The 23,063-nt window shown below is 46.8% G+C and overlaps 2 protein-coding genes across 4 annotated transcripts in view; one reads left to right on the top strand and one right to left on the bottom strand.

Moving 5' to 3' along the window:
• SPATA7 (spermatogenesis associated 7) overlaps positions 1 to 5,127 on the top strand; it is a 43,651-nt gene extending 38,524 nt beyond the window's left edge. Inside the window, exons 10-12 of the mRNA XM_073638234.1 lie at positions 13 to 90; positions 180 to 237; positions 2,954 to 5,127. Coding sequence (XP_073494335.1) covers positions 13 to 90; positions 180 to 237; positions 2,954 to 3,799 — 982 coding nt within the window. The 3' untranslated portion in view covers positions 3,800 to 5,127. The remainder of the gene's footprint in view (positions 1 to 12; positions 91 to 179; positions 238 to 2,953) is intronic.
• Positions 5,128 to 5,485: 358 nt separating this feature from the next.
• Positions 5,486 to 23,063, bottom strand: part of PTPN21 (protein tyrosine phosphatase non-receptor type 21) — a 65,951-nt gene continuing 48,373 nt past the window's right edge. For 2 of the 3 annotated variants that reach the window (XM_073638232.1, XM_073638233.1), the window contains 9 exons: positions 21,731 to 21,785; positions 21,439 to 21,520; positions 19,628 to 21,093; positions 19,081 to 19,221; positions 18,023 to 18,244; positions 17,815 to 17,943; positions 12,909 to 13,143; positions 11,388 to 11,548; positions 5,486 to 8,456 (listed from right to left, as the gene is read on the bottom strand). In XM_073638232.1, coding sequence (XP_073494333.1) covers positions 8,328 to 8,456; positions 11,388 to 11,548; positions 12,909 to 13,143; positions 17,815 to 17,943; positions 18,023 to 18,244; positions 19,081 to 19,221; positions 19,628 to 21,093; positions 21,439 to 21,520; positions 21,731 to 21,785 — 2,620 coding nt within the window. In that variant the 3' untranslated portion in view covers positions 5,486 to 8,327. The remainder of the gene's footprint in view (positions 8,457 to 11,387; positions 11,549 to 12,908; positions 13,144 to 17,814; positions 17,944 to 18,022; positions 18,245 to 19,080; positions 19,222 to 19,627; positions 21,094 to 21,438; positions 21,521 to 21,730; positions 21,786 to 23,063) is intronic. The other variant, XR_012247306.1, reaches the window with a different exon arrangement.

Raw genomic sequence — 23,063 nt, 5'->3', positions numbered from 1 at the left:
TTCTGTGGACAGAGAGGAGGAATTGTCGTACCTCAACTTTGTGGCTGATGTGACCACTGAAATCCTGACCCTCGGCCTCTTCTCCGACCGGTGAGATGGGATCAGATGATACGGGGGGGGGGGGTAGATACTGGGGGTAACTGCCGACCACCCCTGAAAGTGCTGCTCTCTGTTTATAGGGTTGTGGAGCGCGTGTTTGAGCGACATCTGGAAGGAAATCGCCATCGCTTGGATGAGGTAAGAGACCCTGACCAGCTCTCCAGAAGGTCTATAGGACTCTGTGCTGCTTACTCTGATTCTTCCTGCGCTGAGCGGAGAGGTCACAGTTTGCTTTTCCAGCGTGTAATCTCTCGGCTCAGCACAGTCCGTCCCTTAAAGGAAACCTGTCAGCAGGATTTAGCCCTATAAACTAAAGGCACGGCTATAATGGCGCGGTGAGGCTGATTAATACTCAACAACCTAATGCCCAAGGCAAGGTATAGAAAGGGGTGGATACATATATTATAGACAAAAAAAGAACTAAACAGCCCATTAAAAATTTAATTAAAACTAATAAAAGTTAAAGTATTTACTTAGTAGTACAAAAACACCATCCTTTAAAATAGGTATCTGTGTATTGGGGTCGGGTAATAAGGTAGGTATAGAGACGCAGGCAGACTAGCCCGTGGATGCCCTGCCTAACACCCTAGCGATACATGTTGGTGCTCCCCGCAGGTTATCCCTCCCTTTTTAACCCTGTAATACATTATTTTTAGACATTTGTATGTGTGTATAAAGTGGATGTGGGGTCCAGATTGCGGTACAGGCGACTCCATGCTGAGTTATCTATAGAGAAAGCAATACGTGCACAGTCTCTCCCATACGAGAAAAGGGAATTGTTACAGTATAACACTCGCGCCAAACAGTAATTGAATTGAGGCCTGGAGCGCACCAGGAGAGGAAGTAGCTGAAAACATCATCAATCCAGAACAAAGTGGAACGCATGATGACGTCACTTCCGGTGCCCCGGTTACTGTGGAACGCAAAATGCCCTCCACCAAACGTCACTTCCGGTGCGTGAATACCATGGAGCGAAGACAGCGCTCAACCGGACACAGGCGACTAGATAGCTTGTCACTTATAGTTTGCTCATGTAAGACGCAGCAGGACTTCCGTTTCGATGTACAGTTATATGAAAAAGTTTGGGCACCCCTATTAATCTAAGCTTAATGTTTTATAAAAATTGGTGTTTTTGCAACAGCTATTTCAGTTTGATATATGTAATAACTGCTGGACACAGTAATGTTTCTGCCTTGAAATGAGGTTTATTGTACTAACAGAAAATGTGCAGTCTGCATTCAAACAAAAATTGACAGGTGCATAAGTATGGGCACCCTTATCATTTTCTTGTTTTAAATACTCTTACCTACTTTTTACTGACTTACTAAAGCACTTTTTTTGGTTTTGTAACCTCATTGAGCTTTGAACTTCATAGCCAGGTGTGTGCAATCATGAGAAAAGCTAGTTAAAGTGGCCACTTGCAAGTTGTTCTCCTGTTTGAATCTCCTCTGAAGAGTGGCATCATGGGCTCCTCAAAACAACTGTCAAATGATCTGAAAACAAAGATTATTCAACATAGTTGTTCAGGGGAAGGATACAAAAAGCTGTCTCAGAGATTTAACCTGTCAGTTTCCACTGTGAGGAACATAGTAAGGAAATGGAAGAACACAGGGACAGTTCTTGTTAAGGCCAGAAGTGGCAGGCCAAGAAAAAAATCAGAAAGGCAGAGAAGAAGAATGGTGAGATCAGTCAAGGACAATCCTCAGACCACCTCCAGAGAGCTGCAGCATCAACTTGCTGCAGATGGTGTCACTGTGCATCGGTCAACTATACAACGCACTTTGCACAAGGAGAAGCTGTATGGGAGAGTGATGCGAAAGAAGCCGTTTCTGCAAGCACGCCACAAGCAGAGTCGGCTGAGGTATGCAAAAGCACATTTGGAGAAGCCAATTTTTTTTTGGAAGAAGGTCCTGTGGACTGATGAAACAAAGATTGAGTTGTTTGGTCATACAAAAAGGCGTTATGCATGGCGGCGAAAAAACACAGCATTCCCAGAAAAACACTTGCTACCCACAGTAAAATTTGGTGGAGGTTCCATCATGCTTTGGGGCTGTGTGGCTAATGCCGGCACCGGGAATCTTGTTAAAGTTGAGGGACGCATGGATTCCACTCAGTATCAGCAGATTCTTGACAATAATGTTCAAGAATCATTGATAAAGTTGAAGTTACGCAGGGGATGGATCTTTCAGCAAGACAATGATCCAAAACACCGCTCCAAATCTACTCAGGCATTCATGCAGAGAAACAATTACAATGTTCTGGAATGGCCATCCCAGTCCCCAGACCTGAATATCATTGAACATCTGTGGGATCATTTGAAGAGGCTGTCCATGCTCGGCGACCATCAAACTTAACTGAACTGGAATTGTTTTGTAAAGAGGAATGTGTGTATAGTGCATTAAAGCGTTAAAAAGGGAGGGATAACCGACGGGGAGCGGGGGGGGGCACCAACATGTATCGCTAGGGTGTTAACCACCTGCTGTTAGGCAGGGCATCCACGGGCTAGTCTGCCTGTGTCTCTATACCTACCTTATTACCCGACCCCAATACACAGATACTTGTTTTAAAGGATGGTATTTTTGAACTACTAAGTAAATACTTTTAATTAAAATTAATAAAAGTTAATTTTTAAGGGGTTGTTTAGTTATTTTTTGGGCTGATTAATACTTACCTTATGATGGGATCCCTTCAGATATCAGATTAACCAGCATCACAGCGCCATTATAGCCATGCCTTTAGTTTGTATGCTGCTTATCATCAGGATTTAGTACTATAAAGAAGTGGAGGGAGCAAAGGTACACAGCAGCACAGAGTATTTAAGGGAAACTTATCACTTATCTTCTCTCACACACAGGCTAAGATGCGCCACCTACTGGACATGCTTAGATCCGATCTGGACTGCAGAGAAGAAACCAACCCACAGTCCGTGGTGAGGAATCTGCGCCCCAAGAGAACTTTGACCAATTCTTCTTGGGGCGAGGTGCTGAACGGGAGCTCCCAGGAGGAGGCGGCGGTGATGACCGGGAGCTCCCAGGAGGAGGCGGCGGTGCTGACCGGAAGCTCCCAGGAGGAGGCGGCGGTGCTGACCGGGAGCTCCCAGGAGGAGGCGGCGGTGCTGAACGGGAGCTCCCAGGAGGAGGCGGCGGTGCTGAACGGGAGCTCCCAGGAGGAGGCGGCGGTGATGACCGGGAGCTCCCAGGAGGAGGCGGCGGTGATGACCGGGAGCTCCCAGGAGGAGGCGGCGGTGATGACCGGGAGCTCCCAGGAGGAGGCTGCCTCTGATCTCCATGGTCTAGTCAGCGACCACCATCTACTTGTGGACTCTGCAGCTTACCTGGAGGAAGATGATGTCCACAGTGACGTGGGCGCAAGAGGCACAGAACATGGAGACTGTGTACCATTAGCGACAGATGACCCAGATGGTGACCACCACCACGAGGATGAGGGAGGTGACCGGCTCTCACCTGACCATGATGGTTATGATGTACAGGAAACCGCTGCAGACGATCGTACAGATCAGCCCTCAGACAACACATTTACCTCTTCATTCAAAGACATTTCTAACAACGCCGATGACTTGGAGACAATGGAGGAGCTGCAGCAAAGCTTCTCCGACGTCATCCAGGTCTCCCGGGGAAAGGACTGTGATGTCTCCGATCCGGGAGAAGCGGATGAGACGAACAATCGGACTGAATTCTAGAGAAATAAATGATACAAGCGCAGAGCGTCCTGCGGCTCCAACATACGTGTACAAGTCATAACATAGACTAAGAAAAGTAGATAGGAAACATCAACATGATTGAGACAGGTTTGTGACAATATCAACCCCTTGGAATGAAGCTGATGCACTGTAACAAATCCTCAGCTCTGGGGCAAGACACAAGTTCTGCAACTTTGTGCTGAACACCATATCCCCAGGTTCTCTGGGACCTGCATCGAGGATGGCAGCCAGGACCCCATTCTGGACAGATGTAGATCCCAGAGATGCTATGGACATGCCATTAATATCTTAAGGTGGTCCTACAAGACTGCAAAACCTTCAATATCTTAAATATAAAAAAAAAAAAAAAACACATTTTCTCTTTCATAAAATCAATTTTTCTTTTTTTTGTCTTGTTCAAATTCTTCAGACTGGCAAACGAAGGGCAACAATTTTGAGCAAAAACAAAAATCTTCTTTAACCAGTTCTTGGGACTTTGTGGACATTTTAGCACTTTTTTTTTTTGTCTTTATTTTTGCAATTTCACAAAAATGCACCACATTGAAAAAACCCTCCAGAAATGTTAATCCCGGCCGGAACTGGACTGAGAAACACCAAAAAAATGTGATATTTGTGGAAAAATCGCATTTCAGGAATCAATTGAAGAGATTGGAATAAGCAAAGTTGTTGAGGTAGAATCAAAATAGACTGTTTTCTGCCAGATCTCTTGTTGTATCTGAGTGATCCAGTCCCCATAGGCAATGACCAATTAAATCCTTTAGTTTTTGTCTTATGTGTCTGAAGTTTTGTGTCCAGTGCACCCTTAAAATTATGTCCTTGTCTACAGGACATTACAGAAAAAAGGGAAAAAAATTACAGATAGCAATCATCTCTACATGATTTCCTGATTAGCGTGGCTGCTGTATAGAAGCACAAGCTGAAGAAAAGCTGCAGTGTAAAGCATGGAAGAGACTAATCAACAGCCTGAACCTCTTAAATATTTTAAAGCCCCGTTCTTAGGGTCGTTGCAGTCAGAAAGTTATCAGCTATCCTTTAGGTGATAGCCTTAAAGAGTGAGTGACAACATAGAAAGTTATGTTCACACATTTTTTTTTTTTTGCGTCACAAATCTGCAGCAAAACCTGATCTCTCAACGGAGGTTTGCTGCAGATTTTTCTTGCAGTTTTGGTGCGTTTTTTATTCCCCCACTGTCCTGTCTCTTTTTATGCATGTACATAAAGTTCTGTGAAAAAAAAAAAAAAGAACCCCATTGTATTTTGGCATCAAAAACGCTGAAACAAATCTTGATGCGTTTTTCTCACCACCCATTACTATTACTTCCTATAGGTGAAAAAACGCTGAAAGAAGGGACATGATCCATTTTCCAAAAAACCCCACCAAGGCACAAAATCCTGAACAAAGAAAACCCCATGATGTGTGAACGAAGAATTCTGGAATCTCAGACTTTGCTGGTACTGCAAAAAGCACCGAAAACCACTGGAAAAAAAAACATGGTGTGAACATAGCCCAAGGAGCAAAGGTGCAGTGTAAAGTAGGGATTAAAGGATTCGAGATCAAAAGGTATGGTCAGTAACCTCCGCTAAATCGCAGTCATTGGTGTCCCCTTGTGCTCGGCGTAATGTCGCCATATTGAGCTGCACACAATCCAGATAACCACTTCGCATAAACGATATTCATTTGTGCATATAATATTTTTGCAATGGAAATAAAGTCCGACATACATTACACTTTTTGGTTTAACAGGAATTCACACACATTCTGTACATGGAGCCGCGCTGATTGTACAATATCATACATGAACCCCCCCAGAACTGTACAGGATGCCCCTGCACAACCCCCTGGGGGCTGCGGGGATGAAAAAAAAATACTCTGTCTTTAGTATTATACAAGACTATAGAAAAACAGGTCAGAGGAGAGGGAGAGGGGGGCAGAAAATAGTCCCCAAAAGTAAGTTATACACCCTGCTACATTTGGCAGAAATATTGTGACTGGTGATACAACTGGTTTATACATTGTATCTAAGGCACCTTAGATTGGATGTGACAGTTCATTGTTCTGCATTGTCGCTGTGTACAGTAAACCTACCACAGATTTACAATATCTCTCAGGCCCCCGTAGAACTAGAACTCCCAGCAGGTTCTGACCCATGAACCACATTTTAGTTTAATGCACACCGTCAGACATACAGCCTCTTCCCATCGCTCACAGCAATATCTGAGACAGCCGCTTTATTATCCTCTCGATAGTCACATTTACTGACACCCAGGATAAGTCGGGTTTGAAGCAGAGACCTATCAAATATTTATGGCTCTATTATCCTCTACACTTAGTATTACGAGTGCTCAAGGGTGAACGTCTACATCCTGCACTTTTTATAACCCATAGATGCCTCACGTGCCGCTGATGACTACATGACGGTAGAAATGTGATAACAAGCCAGGACAATGAGTTAATCAGACCATCTAATTCACAATACACCCTTTGGCACTCAGGTTACTAAGTACAGACACAAGATGGGTCACCTGGAGCAATAATTCTGCTGGTTCTTTCTTTGTTTCTGGGCAGTTTCTGCTTTTTTTTCTGCCCATTGTAGAAAAATTATGAAGTACTGAAGATAAATGACATTAAAAGGAAACGACCTACAAGGACATCATCAGTAAGCAGGTGTGGACTGTTATTGAGCTGGTGATACACAGCCTGCTTATTGACAGTTTCCAACAACTTACTAAGAATACTGCTGTAGATGCATAAAGCGTATGAGGTGGAGGATATATCCGCTGACTGTAATCACTTTGTATAAAGCGGCTGCTCGCTCTGTGCACCCCATCACTTCTCAGAATCTCCAACAGCGTCACATACCCGAACCCACAACTGGCGGCCACCGCTGCACAGATCCAGATCCAATTATCACCGTATACAACAAACAACTCAAGAATTTTAATTCTGGAGAAATTCCACCGGTCTCCGCACATCAGTGCATTGTATCACGTTTTCTACTCCAGTCACAACCAGAGCTGCAGCACAGTTCATAGCTTACCCGTTGCTATTCTGCAGTGATTGTGAGATGCACAGGAAGCTTGTGCTGTGACTGGAGGAAAAGACAACAAAATAGCATCTTAACATTGGATGTAACCAGTAAAATGTTTCCAGAACTTTGCTCAATTCACATCCAAAGCTGATCCATTTTTTTCGTCTGTTACCTTCAAGGAGACAAATGACAGCAATTGCAAATCTTAACTTGTCTACCACCTCACAAACCCAGCAGCGCCCCACAACACTCACACAAGCCGCCATTACAAAATATAGATACAAATGTATCACAATATAAAACAATTGTCTGAAAACTCCAGAACAAAATAGCTGAAAAATATACAAATCACTTCAAAGTCACCGAGATGTAGAAAAACAAAAGCTTGTGGGTTTCACCACGGAGGGGAGGTCAACACCGCACCGCGTCCTGCAGGAAAAGCGGCGTCACGGCAAGAAACCCAAGCAAGGAAAGCGCCGGCGTCACCGCACAAGTCCAGAGGGCAGAGAGTAACGTGGGTGATAGCAGAAACGTGCCACCCTCTGCCCCGCAGGCGGCCACCCTCTGCCTCGTAGACTACCATCTGCCCCGCAGGCTGCCACCATCTGCCCCGCAGGTGGCCACCCTCTGCCCCTCAGGCGGCCACCCTCTGCCCCGCAGGCTGCCACCCTCTGCCCCGTAGACTACCATCTGCCCCGTAGACTACCATCTGCCCCGCAGGCGGCCACCCTCTGCCTCGCAGGCGGCCACCCTCTGCCTCGTAGACTACCATCTGCCCCGCAGGCGGCCACCCTCTGCCCCGTAGACTACCATCTGCCCCGCAGGCGGCTACCCTCTGCCTCGCAGACGGCCACCCTCTGCCTCGCAGACGGCCACCCTCTGCCTCGTAGACTACCATCTGCCCCGCAGGCGGCTACCCTCTGCCCCGCAGGCGGCCACCCTCTGCCTCGTAGACTACCATCTGCCCCGCAGGCGGCCACCCTCTGCCCCGCAGGCGGCCACCCTCTGCCTCTTAGACTACCATCTGCCCCGCAGGCGGCCACCCTCTGCCCCGCAGGCGGCCACCCTCTGCCTCGTAGACTACCATCTGCCCCGCAGGCGGCCACCCTCTGCCCCGCAGGCGGCCACCATCTCCATCTGGGTTAGTAAAATGAGAAGGGGAAGATAGATGCAACGTCATAAATACCATAAAAAAGTTCATTAAACATCAGATATGATTTCAGCCAGTAAAATCAGAGCTGTAGAGTAATAATACTGCTGCGTGAGCAGAGTCCTTCCTGACACCAGCCATGTGACTGCAGGCTACAGCGCCCCCCAGTGGTAGAAGCGTTTCCTGGCACTGGATGATGTTGGTCACAATATAGTGTCCCGGGACCACCCAGAACTCCTCAGTCTCAGTGGTTCACTGCACGTCCGGCCCGTAGTAAATCGCCCAGCAATTTCGCTACGTGACCGCGGCCCGGACCCGGCGCTCCCCGGTCAGATAAGGCGAGAGTTCTTCAGGAACTGGATCAGGACCTTGTAGACAAATGTGTACTGTGCGATAGTCTGCACCGTCATCATCCGCTGGTGCCGCAGCATGTCCAGAACCAGAGGGATGTCCAGCATCTGGCAGGAGAGGAGCGGACACCAAAGGGTTAATGTCACATATTGTAGCGAATCGCAGAGTTTCACATGTCATAATGTATAACAGTATATACAAGTGTGCGGAGCGGTATATACAAGTGTGCGGAGCGGTATATACAAGTGTGCGGAGCGGTATATACAAGTGTGCGGAGCTGAGCGGTATATATAAAGTGTGCAGAGCTGAGCGGTATATACAAGTGTGCGGAGCGGTATATACAAGTGTGCGGAGCGGTATATACAAGTGTGCGGAGCGGTATATACAAGTGTGCGGAGCGGTATATACAAGTGTGCGGAGCGGTATATACAAGTGTGCAGAGCGGTATATACAAGTGTGCAGAGCGGTATATACAAGTGTGCGGAGCTGAGCGGTATATATAAAGTGTGCAGAGCTGAGCGGTATATACAAGTGTGCGGAGCGGTATATACAAGTGTGCGGAGCGGTATATACAAGTGTGCGGAGCGGTATATACAAGTGTGCGGAGCGGTATATACAAGTGTGCGGAGCTGAGCGGTATATATAAAGTGTGCAGAGCTGAGCGGTATATACAAGTGTGCGGAGCGGTATATACAAGTGTGCGGAGCGGTATATACAAGTGCGCGGAGCGGTATATACAAGTGCGCGAAGCGGCATATACAAGTGCGCGGAGCGGCATATACAAGTGCGCGGAGCGGCATATACAAGTGTGCGGAGCGGCATATACAAGTGTGCGGAGCGGCATATACAAGTGTGCAGAGCTGAGCGGTATATACAAGTGTGCGGAGCGGTATATACAAGTGTGCGGAGCGGTATATACAAGTGTGCGGAGCGGTATATACAAGTGTGCGGAGCGGTATATACAAGTGCGCGGAGCGGCATATACAAGTGCGCGGAGCGGCATATACAAGTGCGCGGAGCGGCATATACAAGTGCGCGGAGCGGTATATACAAGTGTGCGGAGCGGTATATACAAGTGTGCACAGCTGAGCGGTATATACAAGTGTGCAGAGCTGAGCCGTATATACAAGTGTGCGGAGCTGAGCAGTATATACAAGTGTGCGGAGCGGTATATACAAGTGTGCGGAGCAGTATATACAAGTGTGCGGAGCAGTATATACAAGTGTGCGGAGCGGTATATACAAGTGTGCAGAGCTGAGCGGTATATACAAGTGTGCGGAGCGGTATATACAAGTGTGCGGAGCGGTATATACAAGTGTGCGGTGCGGTATATACAAGTGTGCGGAGCGGTATATACAAGTGTGTGGAGCGGTATATACAAGTGTGCGGAGCGGTATATACAAGTGTGCGGAGCGGTATATACAAGTGTGCGGAGCGGTATATACAAGTGTGCGGAGCGGTATATACAAGTGTGCAGAGCTGAGCAGTATATACAAGTGTGCGGAGCGGTATATACAATATATACAAGTGTGCGGAGCGGTATATACAAGTGTGCGGAGCGGTATATACAAGTGTGCAGAGCTGAGCGGTATATACAAGTGTGCAGAGCTGAGCGGTATATATAAGTGCAGAGCTGAGCGGTATATATAAGTGTTCAGAGCTGAGCGGTATATATAAGTGTTCAGAGCTGAGCGGTATATATAAGTGTGCAGAGCTGAGCGGTATATATAAGTGTGCAGAGCTGAGCGGTATATATAAGTGTGCAGAGCTGAGCGGTATATATAAGTGTACAGAGCTGAGCGGTATATATAAGTGCAGAGCTGAGCGGTATATATAAGTGTGCAGAGCTGAGCGGTATATATAAGTGTGCAGAGCTGAGCGGTATATATAAGTGCAGAGCTGAGCGGTATATATAAGTGTGCAGAGCTGAGCGGTATATATAAGTGTACAGAGCTGAGCGGTATATATAAGTGTACAGAGCTGAGCGGTATATATAAGTGTGCAGAGCTGAGCGGTATATATAAGTGTGCAGAGCTGAGCGGTATATATAAGTGTGCAGAGCTGAGCGGTATATATAAGTGTGCAGAGCTGAGCGGTATATATAAGTGTGCAGAGCTGAGCGGTATATATAAGTGTACAGAGCTGAGCGGTATATATAAGTGTACAGAGCTGAGCGGTATATATAAGTGTGCAGAGCTGAGCGGTATATATAAGTGTGCAGAGCTGAGCGGTATATATAAGTGTACAGAGCTGAGCGGTATATATAAGTGTACAGAGCTGAGCGGTATATATAAGTGTACAGAGCTGAGCGGTATATATAAGTGTGCGGAGCTGAGCGGTATATATAAGTGTACAGAGCTGAGCGGTATATATAAGTGTGCAGAGCTGAGCGGTATATATAAGTGTGCAGAGCTGAGCGGTATATATAAAAGTGTGCAGAGCTGAGCGGTATATATAAAAGTGTGCAGAGCTGAGCGGTATATATAAGTGTACAGAGCTGAGCGGTATATATAAGTGTGCAGAGCTGAGCGGTATATATAAAAGTGTGCAGAGCTGAGCGGTATATATAAAAGTGTGCAGAGCTGAGCAGCGTTTCACTTTCTGGCAGACATCTTGCTTATTGTGCAGTTCTCTGCCGGCAGCCATGTGCAGATGTAAGGGGTGCGATCACAATAAATGTCTCCTTTCCGGTTTCAATCTCTCACTGTTTGCAGATCTCTGCTTGCTGTCAGTGAATAGAAATAATCTCATCTCCAGACGGCAAAAACTGGTCCTGACTTCTGAGGATTTGCAAAACCAGTAAGAATCCTCCGCAAATAACATCTCCCTCCTATTGCTACAATGTATCAGTGCAGCTAGAACCTCTCTTATCCAGAATATACAATCCGGCCAACTATAACAAACCTGCAAATGAAGTTAACATTGGGTTTTTAATAGATATTGAGCTTTTGACTGTAAACAATGTTCCTACTCACTGACAGCAAGCAGAGATATGGAGAATAGGGACGGACAGCGCAGCGCACAGAAAGGCCACTCACCTCATTGTGTTCCAGGCAGGCGATCATGATCTCAGACAGTATGACCACCCCTGTCCGGCCTACGCCCGCGCTGCAGTGAACGAGCACAGGGGGGTTCGGACCATTGGGGTCACTTGTGCTGTTTGTGTGACGGCGGACCGACTGGATCTCTTCTAGATAGGCTGGAAAACAGCAGCGCCATGTAATAAACACAAAAGCAAGGGACGCAGCATGTAAAAAAGGGGGAGAAATAAAGAGGAAGGAAATGCTCTAGTCACAGCCAAAGCAGAATTTTCAATGCAGCTTTGGGTTCGACTGGAGTATAGGACCTGATTTAAAGGGAATGTGTCGCAATTTTGCATTAATAATTATTATTATTATAATTTGCATTATTATTATTTTAAATTTTCACTTTAAAAACAATTTAACATTATTTTTTTTAACATGTATTTATTTATAATTTTTTTCGTCAGCCACTGGGGGGGTGGCCATTTTTATTTGCGGATAGTTAAGAGTCTGAGCATGACACTTAGGCTAAGTGCCCACGATGCAGAAATGCTGCAGATTTTTTCCGCTTCTCCCTGGCAGGAAAGACGCATGCGGATTGTACATGTGGTTTTTTCATGCGTTTTTCCCGCCAGGTAGAAGCGTTTGTCAAGCGTTCTTCACATGCATTTCCGCATGCGGGTTGTCAAGCGCTTTCCAAGTGCTTTTAGCATCACTTAAGTGCTTGACAACTTGGTCACACTAAATAAATCCATGCAAACGACATGGATTTATATAGTGTGACCAAGTAATAGTTAAAAAAAAGAATAAAAATGGTAAAAAATAAAAATTATACTTACCTTCCAATGGCCCCCCGGTCTCCTGTACGATGCATCCGGTCTCGTGACCTGTCACATGACTAAATGGCGTCATGGAAGGTCCTTTTAGACCATCGCGAGCCGCCGGGGAGCCAGGACGCATCGGATAAGGAGACCGGGGGCCATCGGAAGGTGAGTATAATGTATATTTTTTATTTTAATTATTTTTTTTTACAGTTTCTATGGTACCCGGGTGTGGATGAGTCTCCTCTTCTCCAAACCCAGGTACCATCCGCACATTGAACCGCATGATATCCGCACGTGCACATGTAGTCATGCGGATATTAAGCGATTCAATGCAAGTCAATGGCGGCGAAAACACTGCGTGTCCGCAAAAATAATGGACATGCTGCGTATTTTTCCGCAATGATAATCCGCAGTGGAAATTTCCGCAGCATGTGCACAGCACATGCTGATTATCATTGGGGACCATGGGGCGCGTATTACCAAGCGTTTTTTAAGCTTTTTCGCTGCGAAAATTTCGCAGCAAAAACGCTTGAAAAAACGCATAGTGAGCACACAGCCTTACACACCGCAAATACGCCAGCCCCCGGGCATAGGAGACTAAAGTATTGAAACATTAATACTTTATATTTTTTTCAATTGTTGTAAAAAAAAATTTTGGGATGACCCATAACTTTTAAGTCATTAGTGAGTTTTATGAGGATTTTAAACTTACATAGAAATCCCTTCAGGTCCTCAGGGTGTCCATGCTCGGGCCAGTCCGTGTACTGCAGGTGCCACACCGTCCTCTCCTGACCGGTCAGAAGATGTTTTATCTTGAGGCCTGTGGTGGCGTAACACCCGGAGTCTGTGCGGAACCGCGTGGTGATCTTAAACCTGCCGTAGGTGACGGTGTTGTGCCGAGACCCCAGTCGTGGCCAATAGCGGTAACTCTTCTCTCTGCCGCCCTCCTGGAAGGAAAGTATCGCAGTTATTACATATCCACTGATGGGGACCCAAAGCCTACCTGCAAAGGAGCGGCTCCTCGGAAGCACTACAACACCCAGCAAAAGTGATTATTCATCATCTCTAGATACCAGAAAAAAAAAATAAAGAAAGGGCACCCTCACTATTATACTCCAGAGCTGCGCTCACTATTCTGCTGGTGCAGTCACTGTGTACATACATTACATTACTGATCCTGAGTTACATCCTGTATTATACCCCAGAGCTGCACTCACTATTCTGCTGGTGCAGTCACTGTGTACATACATTACATTACTGATCCTGAGTTACATCCTGTATTATACTCCAGAGCTGCACTCACTATTCTGCTGGTGCAGTCACTGTGTACATACATTACATTACTGATCCTGAGTTACCTCCTGTATTATACTCCAGAGCTGCACTCACTATTCTGCTGGTGCAGTCACTGTGTACATACATTACTGATCCTGAGTTATATCCTGTATTATACTCCAGAGCTGCACTCACTATTCTGCTGGTGCAGTCACCGTGTACATACATTACATTACTGATCCTGAGTTACATCCTGTATTATACTCCAGAGCTGCGCTCACTATTCTGCTGGTGCAGTCACTGTGTACATACATTACATTACTGATCCTGAGTTACATCCTGTATTATACTCCAGAGCTGCACTCACTATTCTGCTGGTGCAGTCACTGTGTACATACATTACATTACTGATTCTGAGTTACATCCTGTATTATACTCCAGAGCAGCACTCACTATTCTGCTGGTGCAGTCACTGTGTACATACATTACTGATCCTGAGTTACCTCCTGTATTATACTCCAGAGCTGCACTCACTATTCTGCTGGTGGAGTCACTGTGTACATACATTACATTACTGATCCTGAGTTACATCCTGTATTATACTCCAGAGCTGCGCTCACTATTCTGCTGGTGCAGTCACTGTGTACATACATTACATTACTGATCCTGAGTTACCTCCTGTATTATACTCCAGAGCTGCACTCACTATTCTGCTGGTGCAGTCACTGTGTACATACATTACATTACTGATCCTGAGTTACATCCTGTATTATACCGCAGAGCTGCACTCACTATTCTGCTGGTGGAGTCACTGTGTACATACATTACATTACTGATCCTGAGTTACCTCCTGTATTATACTCCAGAGCAGCACTCACTATTCTGCTGGTGCAGTCACTGTGTACATACATTACTGATCCTGAGTTACCTCCTGTATTATACTCCAGAGCTGCACTCACTATTCTGCTGGTGCAGTCACCGTGTACATACATTACATTACTGATCCTGAGTTACATCCTGTATTATACTCCAGAGCTGCGCTCACTATTCTGCTGGTGCAGTCACTGTGTACATACATTACATTACTGATCCTGAGTTACATCCTGTATTATACTCCAGAGCTGCACTCACTATTCTGCTGGTGCAGTCACTGTGTACATACATTACATTACTGATTCTGAGTTACATCCTGTATTATACTCCAGAGCAGCACTCACTATTCTGCTGGTGCAGTCACTGTGTACATACATTACTGATCCTGAGTTACCTCCTGTATTATACTCCAGAGCTGCACTCACTATTCTGCTGGTGGAGTCACTGTGTACATACATTACATTACTGATCCTGAGTTACATCCTGTATTATACTCCAGAGCTGCACTCACTATTCTGCTGGTGCAGTCACTGTGTACATACATTACATTACTGATCCTGAGTTACCTCCTGTATTATACTCCAGAGCTGCACTCACTATTCTGCTGGTGCAGTCACTGTGTACATACATTACTGATCCTGAGTTATATCCTGTATTATACTCCAGAGCTGCACTCACTATTCTGCTGGTGCAGTCACCGTGTACATACATTACATTACTGATCCTGAGTTACATCCTGTATTATACTCCAGAGCTGCGCTCACTATTCTGCTGGTGCAGTCACTGTGTACATACATTACATTACTGATCCTGAGTTACATCCTGTATTATACTCCAGAGCTGCACTCACTATTCTGCTGGTGCAGTCACTGTGTACATACATTACATTACTGATTCTGAGTTACATCCTGTATTATACTCCAGAGCAGCACTCACTATTCTGCTGGTGCAGTCACTGTGTACATACATTACTGATCCTGAGTTACCTCCTGTATTATACTCCAGAGCTGCACTCACTATTCTGCTGGTGGAGTCACTGTGTACATACATTACATTACTGATCCTGAGTTACATCCTGTATTATACTCCAGAGCTGCGCTCACTATTCTGCTGGTGCAGTCACTGTGTACATACATTACATTACTGATCCTGAGTTACCTCCTGTATTATACTCCAGAGCTGCACTCACTATTCTGCTGGTGCAGTCACTGTGTACATACATTACATTACTGATCCTGAGTTACATCCTGTATTATACCGCAGAGCTGCACTCACTATTCTGCTGGTGGAGTCACTGTGTACATACATTACATTACTGATCCTGAGTTACCTCCTGTATTATACTCCAGAGCAGCACTCACTATTCTGCTGGTGCAGTCACTGTGTACATACATTACTGATCCTGAGTTACCTCCTGTATTATACTCCAGAGCTGCACTCACTATTCTGCTGGTGCAGTCACCGTGTACATACATTACATTACTGATCCTGAGTTACATCCTGTATTATACTCCAGAGCTGCGCTCACTATTCTGCTGGTGCAGTCACTGTGTACATACATTACATTACTGATCCTGAGTTACATCCTGTATTATACTCCAGAGCTGCACTCACTATTCTGCTGGTGCAGTCACTGTGTACATACATTACATTACTGATTCTGAGTTACATCCTGTATTATACTCCAGAGCAGCACTCACTATTCTGCTGGTGCAGTCACTGTGTACATACATTACTGATCCTGAGTTACCTCCTGTATTATACTCCAGAGCTGCACTCACTATTCTGCTGGTGGAGTCACTGTGTACATACATTACATTACTGATCCTGAGTTACATCCTGTATTATACTCCAGAGCTGCGCTCACTATTCTGCTGGTGCAGTCACTGTGTACATACATTACATTACTGATCCTGAGTTACCTCCTGTATTATACTCCAGAGCTGCACTCACTATTCTGCTGGTGCAGTCACTGTGTACATACATTACATTACTGATCCTGGGTTACATCCTGTATTATACTCCAGAGCTGCACTCACTATTCTGCTGGTGCAGTCACTGTGTACATACATTACTGATCCTGAGTTACCTCCTGTATTATACTCCAGAGCTGCACTCACTATTCTGCTGGTGGAGTCACTGTGTACATACATTACATTACTGATCCTGAGTTACATCCTGTATTATACCGCAGAGCTGCACTCACTATTCTGCTGGTGGAGTCACTGTGTACATACATTACATTACTGATCCTGAGTTACATCCTGTATTATACCGCAGAGCTGCACTCACTATTCTGCTGGTGGAGTCACTGTGTACATACATTACATTACTGATCCTGAGTTACCTCCTGTATTATACTCCAGAGCTGCACTCACTATTCTGCTGGTGGAGTCACTGTGTACATACATTACATTACTGATCCTGAGTTACATCCTGTATTATACTCCAGAGCTGCGCTCACTATTCTGCTGGTGCAGTCACTGTGTACATACATTACATTACTGATCCTGAGTTACCTCCTGTATTATCCTCCAGAGCTGCACTCACTATTCTGCTGGTGCAGTCACTGTGTACATACATTACATTACTGATCCTGAGTTACATCCTGTATTATACTCCAGAGCTGCACTCACTATTCTGCTGGTGCAGTCACTGTGTACATACATTACATTACTGATCCTGAGTTACATCCTGTATTATACTCCAGAGCTGCGCTCACTATTCTGCTGGTGCAGTCACTGTGTACATACATTACATTACTGATCCGGAGTTACATCCTGTATTATACTCCAGAGCTGCACTCACTATTCTGCTGGTGCAGTCACTGTGTACATACATTACATTACTGATCCTGAGTTACATCCTGTATTATACTCCAGAGCTGCACTCACTATTCTGCTGGTGCAGTCACTGTATACATACATTACATTACTGATCCTGAATTACATCCTGTATTATACTCCAGAGCTGCACTCACTATTCTGCTGGTGCAGTCACTGTGTACATACATTACATTACTGATCCTGAGTTACATCCTGTATTATACTCCAGAGCTGCACTCACTATTCTGCTGGTGCAGTCACTGTATACATACATTACATTACTGATCCTGAGTTACCTCCTGTATTATACTCCAGAGCTGCACTCACTATTCTGCTGGTGTAGTCACTGTGTACATACATTACATTACTGATCCTGAGTTACCTCCTGTATTATACTCCAGAGCTGCACTCACTATTCTGCTGGTGCAGTCACTGTGTACATACATTACATTACTGATCCTGAGTTACATCCTGTATTATACTCCAGAGCTGCACTCACTATTCTGCTGGTGCAGTCACTGTGTACATACATTACATTACTGATCCTGAGTTACATCCTGTATTATACTCCAGAGCTGCACTCACTATTCAGTTAGGTGTCAGTCAGTTGTCAGCAGGCTTGAGGACAGGTACCCCTGGACTCACCTCCTCCAATGTTACCATTGCGATAATGGCGACTCCCTGCTCCCACACCATCTGCCAGAAGTCTTGGCACGTGTTCTGCAGAGGACCCTGTGTGGCGATATAATCCCACTCCACGCCGCCGACCGTCACCTGTGGAAATGTTTTCGTGTTCACCAGAGCCGGCGAATCAGTACACCAATCGATAGTGGGGAGATCCCTTGGACGATACCTTTATGTGCGAGGCGTTGATGTAACCCGTGTTGTTCTCCTTTGTTGGCACCAGCTCCACCCGGGTGTCGTCATACGGCAGCACGTCCTGGAAACGGTTGCGCTCTGCGTTCTCAGGGAGGCGCGCTATGGTGCACTCCATGTCCGGCAGCCGCTTCTTCGGGGTCTGCTCATACTCGGTGAACACCATCCCCTGCTCCAGCCGCTCCTCCAGGAGCTTACACTGAGAGAAGGAGAGAATCAATCACTAGTCTATCACTCACCATGTTCAGCATCTCTGCTTGCTGTCAGTAAAAGCAAAATCACGGCACAGAGCGAAAATATATCACAGCTGAGGGGTTTGCTACAGTCGCATCCCCTGCAGTCAATCCTCTGTGAGCAGAAGAGATCAGCACAATCATCTTCTATCCTGAACGTTTGACACAATGTATCAGTGCAGGTAAAATGTATCATTCTGGATTCACGGCTTTTTAGTTCCCTGGATAAAACGAATAAACCCTCGATATAACAATTATTAGATTATATCTGTGAGTAACGAGAACATGTCCATTCCCTGAACGCTACAGAGATCTTGTAGATGGTGAAGAACTGAACACGACATCTACTAGAAAGGTTCAGAAGGTGATTGGTATCTTGTGTAGGTGACATTCACGTGGGCCGCACTCCCTCCAATCCCACCGGCCGCACTCCCTCCGATCCCACCGGCCGCACTCCCTCCGATCGCACTCCCTCCGATCCCACCGGCCGCACTCCCTCCGATCCCTCCGGCCGCACTCCCTCCGATCCCTCCGGCCGCACTGCCTCCAATCGCACTCCCTCCAATCGCACTCCCTCCAATCGCACCGGCCATGGGTCTCCTGCCCGAACTCCTCACCCTCACATACAGGGATCTCAGGAGACCCCCTGCTGCCCATGCATTGGGGTCTACACTCGGACAGCGACACACAGTTACACAAATCTGACGCTCGCCCGGATTTCCACATCTTAGTGCAATTTGATCAGGAATTAACTGTTCTTTATTCCTCGGCCCGGCACCGGCCCTTTACTGACAGTATTTACCCTCTGGTCATTTGACGCCCGGGCCGGCTCCTCCTGTTCGTCGTCCAGCACGGGCATCCGGGGCGCAGTTAACCCATTCCAAGCCGCCAGTTTCAGGGGTCCCATTTTTTTAGCTTCTGTGCGATTTCCCTTCTTTATTCCCTGCAAGTAAGAAACATTAAAAGCAAAAAAAAATAAAATTGAAGGCCCAGATTACACCCCCCCCCACCCTATAACGAAGGACCTCAGGTGATGCCACGGATCTCCCATCACATCTCATAGATGTAGCCACACTCTAGTCACATCCAGAGCTGCACCCTCACACCCGTTGCTTTGAAATTGCCAGAATGTTGCACAAATGCCAAACGTTTACAGGGATATTTTCTCTGAAATTCCTTCATTCTCAGGGTCCGGCTCCAACATCTCCCCCACAGTCATCCCCGGTGCAATGTGGGGGATGGAGTGTTCTCAGTATATCTCTCACCACTCCAGAATGCAGCTTTGGATGTGACTGGAGTAGAAGTTTGCATTGATGGTGAGCGGAGGGTTTGCTGTGGCTTGTACTCACTCCTGAGGGTGGTAGTCCCTCTACGATGTCCTTCTTTCCGGACAGGACGTCGGACACGGGTCTCTTTTTCACAGGCTCCTTCTTGGTTCGGTAGCGGACAGTAACAGCCGTGAGGTCCGACTCCGATACTGAGGGCGGGATGGATCCGTTGTTCCTCCTGCCGGTCAGGTGTTCTCCCCCAAACTGTACAGGGCTGACGGTGGTCACAAGACGCTCCTTCTCCACCTCAGGCATCTTGTGCTCGTAGATGTGGAGATGATTGGCGGGCATGGCACTGTAGGGGTAGCTGGACTCAGACTCGTCCGTGTAGGTCTCCATCACCGGCCTCAGTTGGAATCGGTCGTACATCGGCGTCTGGGATACGTTGGTGCCGCTGTCTTCATCGTTTTCCTCCTCGTCATCCTCACTGCTGTGGATGAGCATGGTGGCGTCGGACAGAGACTTCTTGTGGCCGTATCGCCCCCTCTCCTGCTCGCCGCCCTGTTCCTCCTTCGTGCGCTCAATGTAAACATTGCTCTGTGAGTCGGTCGGCACGACCCGTTGAGGCGCCACGTTGGCAGTGGAGGAAGACATGGCGCGCTCCTTCACCCGCATGCCCTCGAAGCTGTGGGTGATCCCCGCTATTTCTATGCTGTTCCTCTTCTGGAGCTGGGCGTGACGGGCAGCGGTCAGCGGCTCGCTGACTTCCTGAAGGGAATGAGCCACAGGCAAGCTGTCCTCCTGGAACATCTGGACAGAATGGTGGACGCGTCTGGTGATCAGGTCCGGGTTACTGCTGCTCGTATGGTGGCGGGTCAGATCCGGGGTGCTGTTGGCCGGCCGCGGGTACGGATAGGGGGGTGGAGGGCGATACACCTGGGTCTTCATGATGTTGGAGGGTGTGTAGTCCTGAGACTGAAGCTGGACATTGGTCAGCTCGGGGACGCTGACCGCACCAACCACCGGGCGGCGCTCTGCCTGGTACGGGTAGGGCGACTGGCTGTGGAAACTATAGTTCAGGTTGAAGGGGTAATGATGAGATTGGGGTGAAGCGAGCTGGGCATGCTCGCGGATCTCCGGCTGGCTGTAAACCAGGGCGTCCGCTCGGCTGTAGGCATAGGAGTTGCCGATGTTGAGGTTCCGCATCGAGTGGCTCTGCCGCTCCGTGTGCATTATCCCGCGGTTCAGCTGCCTCATGACAGTCTCGTAATCCGGCGTAGGGCGATAGGAGGGTGGGATGAGGGCGCTGTGCCGGTGGGACGGGATGTACTCCTGCCTCATGATGTCGCTGCCTGTGATGCTAGGGTTGGAGGACATGGGCGACGGCTGCATGTAGTGCTGCTGCGTGTTCAGAGAATTGGTGCTGTGGGCGCTGTACACACTGCCGTTCCGGATTCTGCCATTGTAGTCATGCGGGCTGCGATCCAGGCTCGTCTGGGAGTGATAGTAAAAACCGTTCTGATTGCTGACGAAGACGGGAAGATTGTCTGCAACCGGCAAAACAAAAGGATTAGAACGGAGGACGACGAGTTTCTGGTGGCTTTAGTGGCAGCTGACTGGCATTGACTCCACGAGCTACTCGCAAAAATGAATCAACTGGACAAGACTGATTATACGGCGAGTTATTGCTCTATGGTATCAGGGGATTGGTCAGCAAAGTTCTTCAGGAGATCGATCAATGTGTGTCTGTCCATATACAGATTCATTGCAGAAATGGATTATAACCCTACTTGCATGCTATTGCTATCTGTTATCAGCCACAACAGGATTAGAAGAGGCTCTTTGTGACAAAAACAATGGCGTAGATCATGCAAAAAGCAAAGTCCGGTTACCCTGTGAGGAGGTGTAGGGCTCGTTGTAGTGTCCGTTGTAATGCAGCTGAGGAGCGGGGATCATGTACGGCTGGTGCTTGGGCTGCAGGGTACAAATAATGCAAACTGTTACCAAATATCGCCACCCCCATAAATGAGAACCTGCTCATCATCTACCGCTGCTGGCAACCAGCGGCTACACGTGTGACAGATTGTCAGCCCCCGGTGATGGCCTCACTACATAGTAACACTGAGACCCCGGATAAAACCTAAGCGGCAGTCACTCCGCTATCGGTCACCGATCTGCTCTCACCAGGGACATTCTGGTTGATGATCGCCGCCGCACCGGATTCACCGCCTGAGTTTGCCTGGAATAAAATAAATGACAATAATTAAACATGTTCTATATGAAGAATGTAAATAGTCACTGACGGCAAGCAACAAAGTGGAAGCCAGCGAAGCCATCATACTAGTAGCAGCGCATCCTCACAAGAGGACACCATGTGGCGGCACATTACATACGGACTGGATTAGGCTTCTCCCTGCGTGTGGAACTACAAGTGCCAGCATGCTGCGATGGAGGACGGCTCTGGCCAGATGGAAAACCCTATGCCAGCTGCACCCCACAAGGCGGCCACATGCTGACATGCGGTACAGTGGGGAAAATAAGTATTTGATCACCGACCAACCAGTAAGAATTCTGCCTCTCACAGACCTGTTAGTTTTTATTTAACCCCTTTCTGACGTGAGGCGTATTAATACGTATTTGCACCCTGGACCTATTGGACCAGATACGTATTAATACGCCCTGGAGATCGCGCCCGCACACAGGCTGATTGCCACAGCTGACACTCGGTGCTATGTGCCAGGAGCAGTCCCGCACCGCTCCCTGCACATTAAACCCCAAAAATGCTGCGATCAAAGTCGATCGCAGCATTCTGGGAGCAAGAGGTGGTGATACTTACCTCCTCTCCGGCGTCCCGCGCAGTCTGTGCCGGGTTCCAGAAGTTGTCATGGTGACCCGATGTCATCATGACAACTTCCGGGTCCCCAGACAGCAGAAAGTTACCGTACTTTGGTCATGAGCAGTGCACGATCAAAGTAACTTCTCCCTGTGCAGCGCTGACGGGCTGTATAGCACAGAGATGCTGCTGCTGTATCCCTATGCTATACAGCCGATCAGAATGTAAAAAGGGAAAAGTCCCATAGTGGGACAAAGTGTAAAAGGAAAAATAAGTATCAGAAAGTGAAAAAAAAAAAGTAAAAAAAATATTGTAAAAATATTTCCAAAAAATGAAAAAAATAATAAAAAAAAATAAAATACTTTACTTATAAATAAATATTATTAGGAAAAAAACAAAACAATAAAAGTACACATATTTGGTATAGCCGTGTCTGGAATGACCTATAAAACTGACCCTCTAGTTAACCCCTTTAGTGAACATGGTAAAAACAACAAATAAAAAAAGAAACAAAAAACGATGCTTTAACTTCATACCGCCAAACAAAAAATGGAATAAAATGTGATCAAAAAGACGAACGTAAAAAAAAAAGAAATATGGTACAGCTGAAAACGTCATCTTGTTCCGCAAAAAAACAAGACGCCATACAGCTCCATCAGCCGAAAAATAAAAAAGTTATAGCTC

The sequence above is a fragment of the Phyllobates terribilis genome, unplaced genomic scaffold (genome assembly GCF_046119375.1).
Source record: "Phyllobates terribilis strain yellow unplaced genomic scaffold, ASM4611937v1 Scaffold_7__3_contigs__length_470593459, whole genome shotgun sequence".
Taxonomy (NCBI): domain Eukaryota; kingdom Metazoa; phylum Chordata; class Amphibia; order Anura; family Dendrobatidae; genus Phyllobates; species Phyllobates terribilis.
The sequence above is the reverse complement of the archived record's forward strand: the minus strand, read 5'-3'. Positions and strand labels throughout refer to the sequence as shown.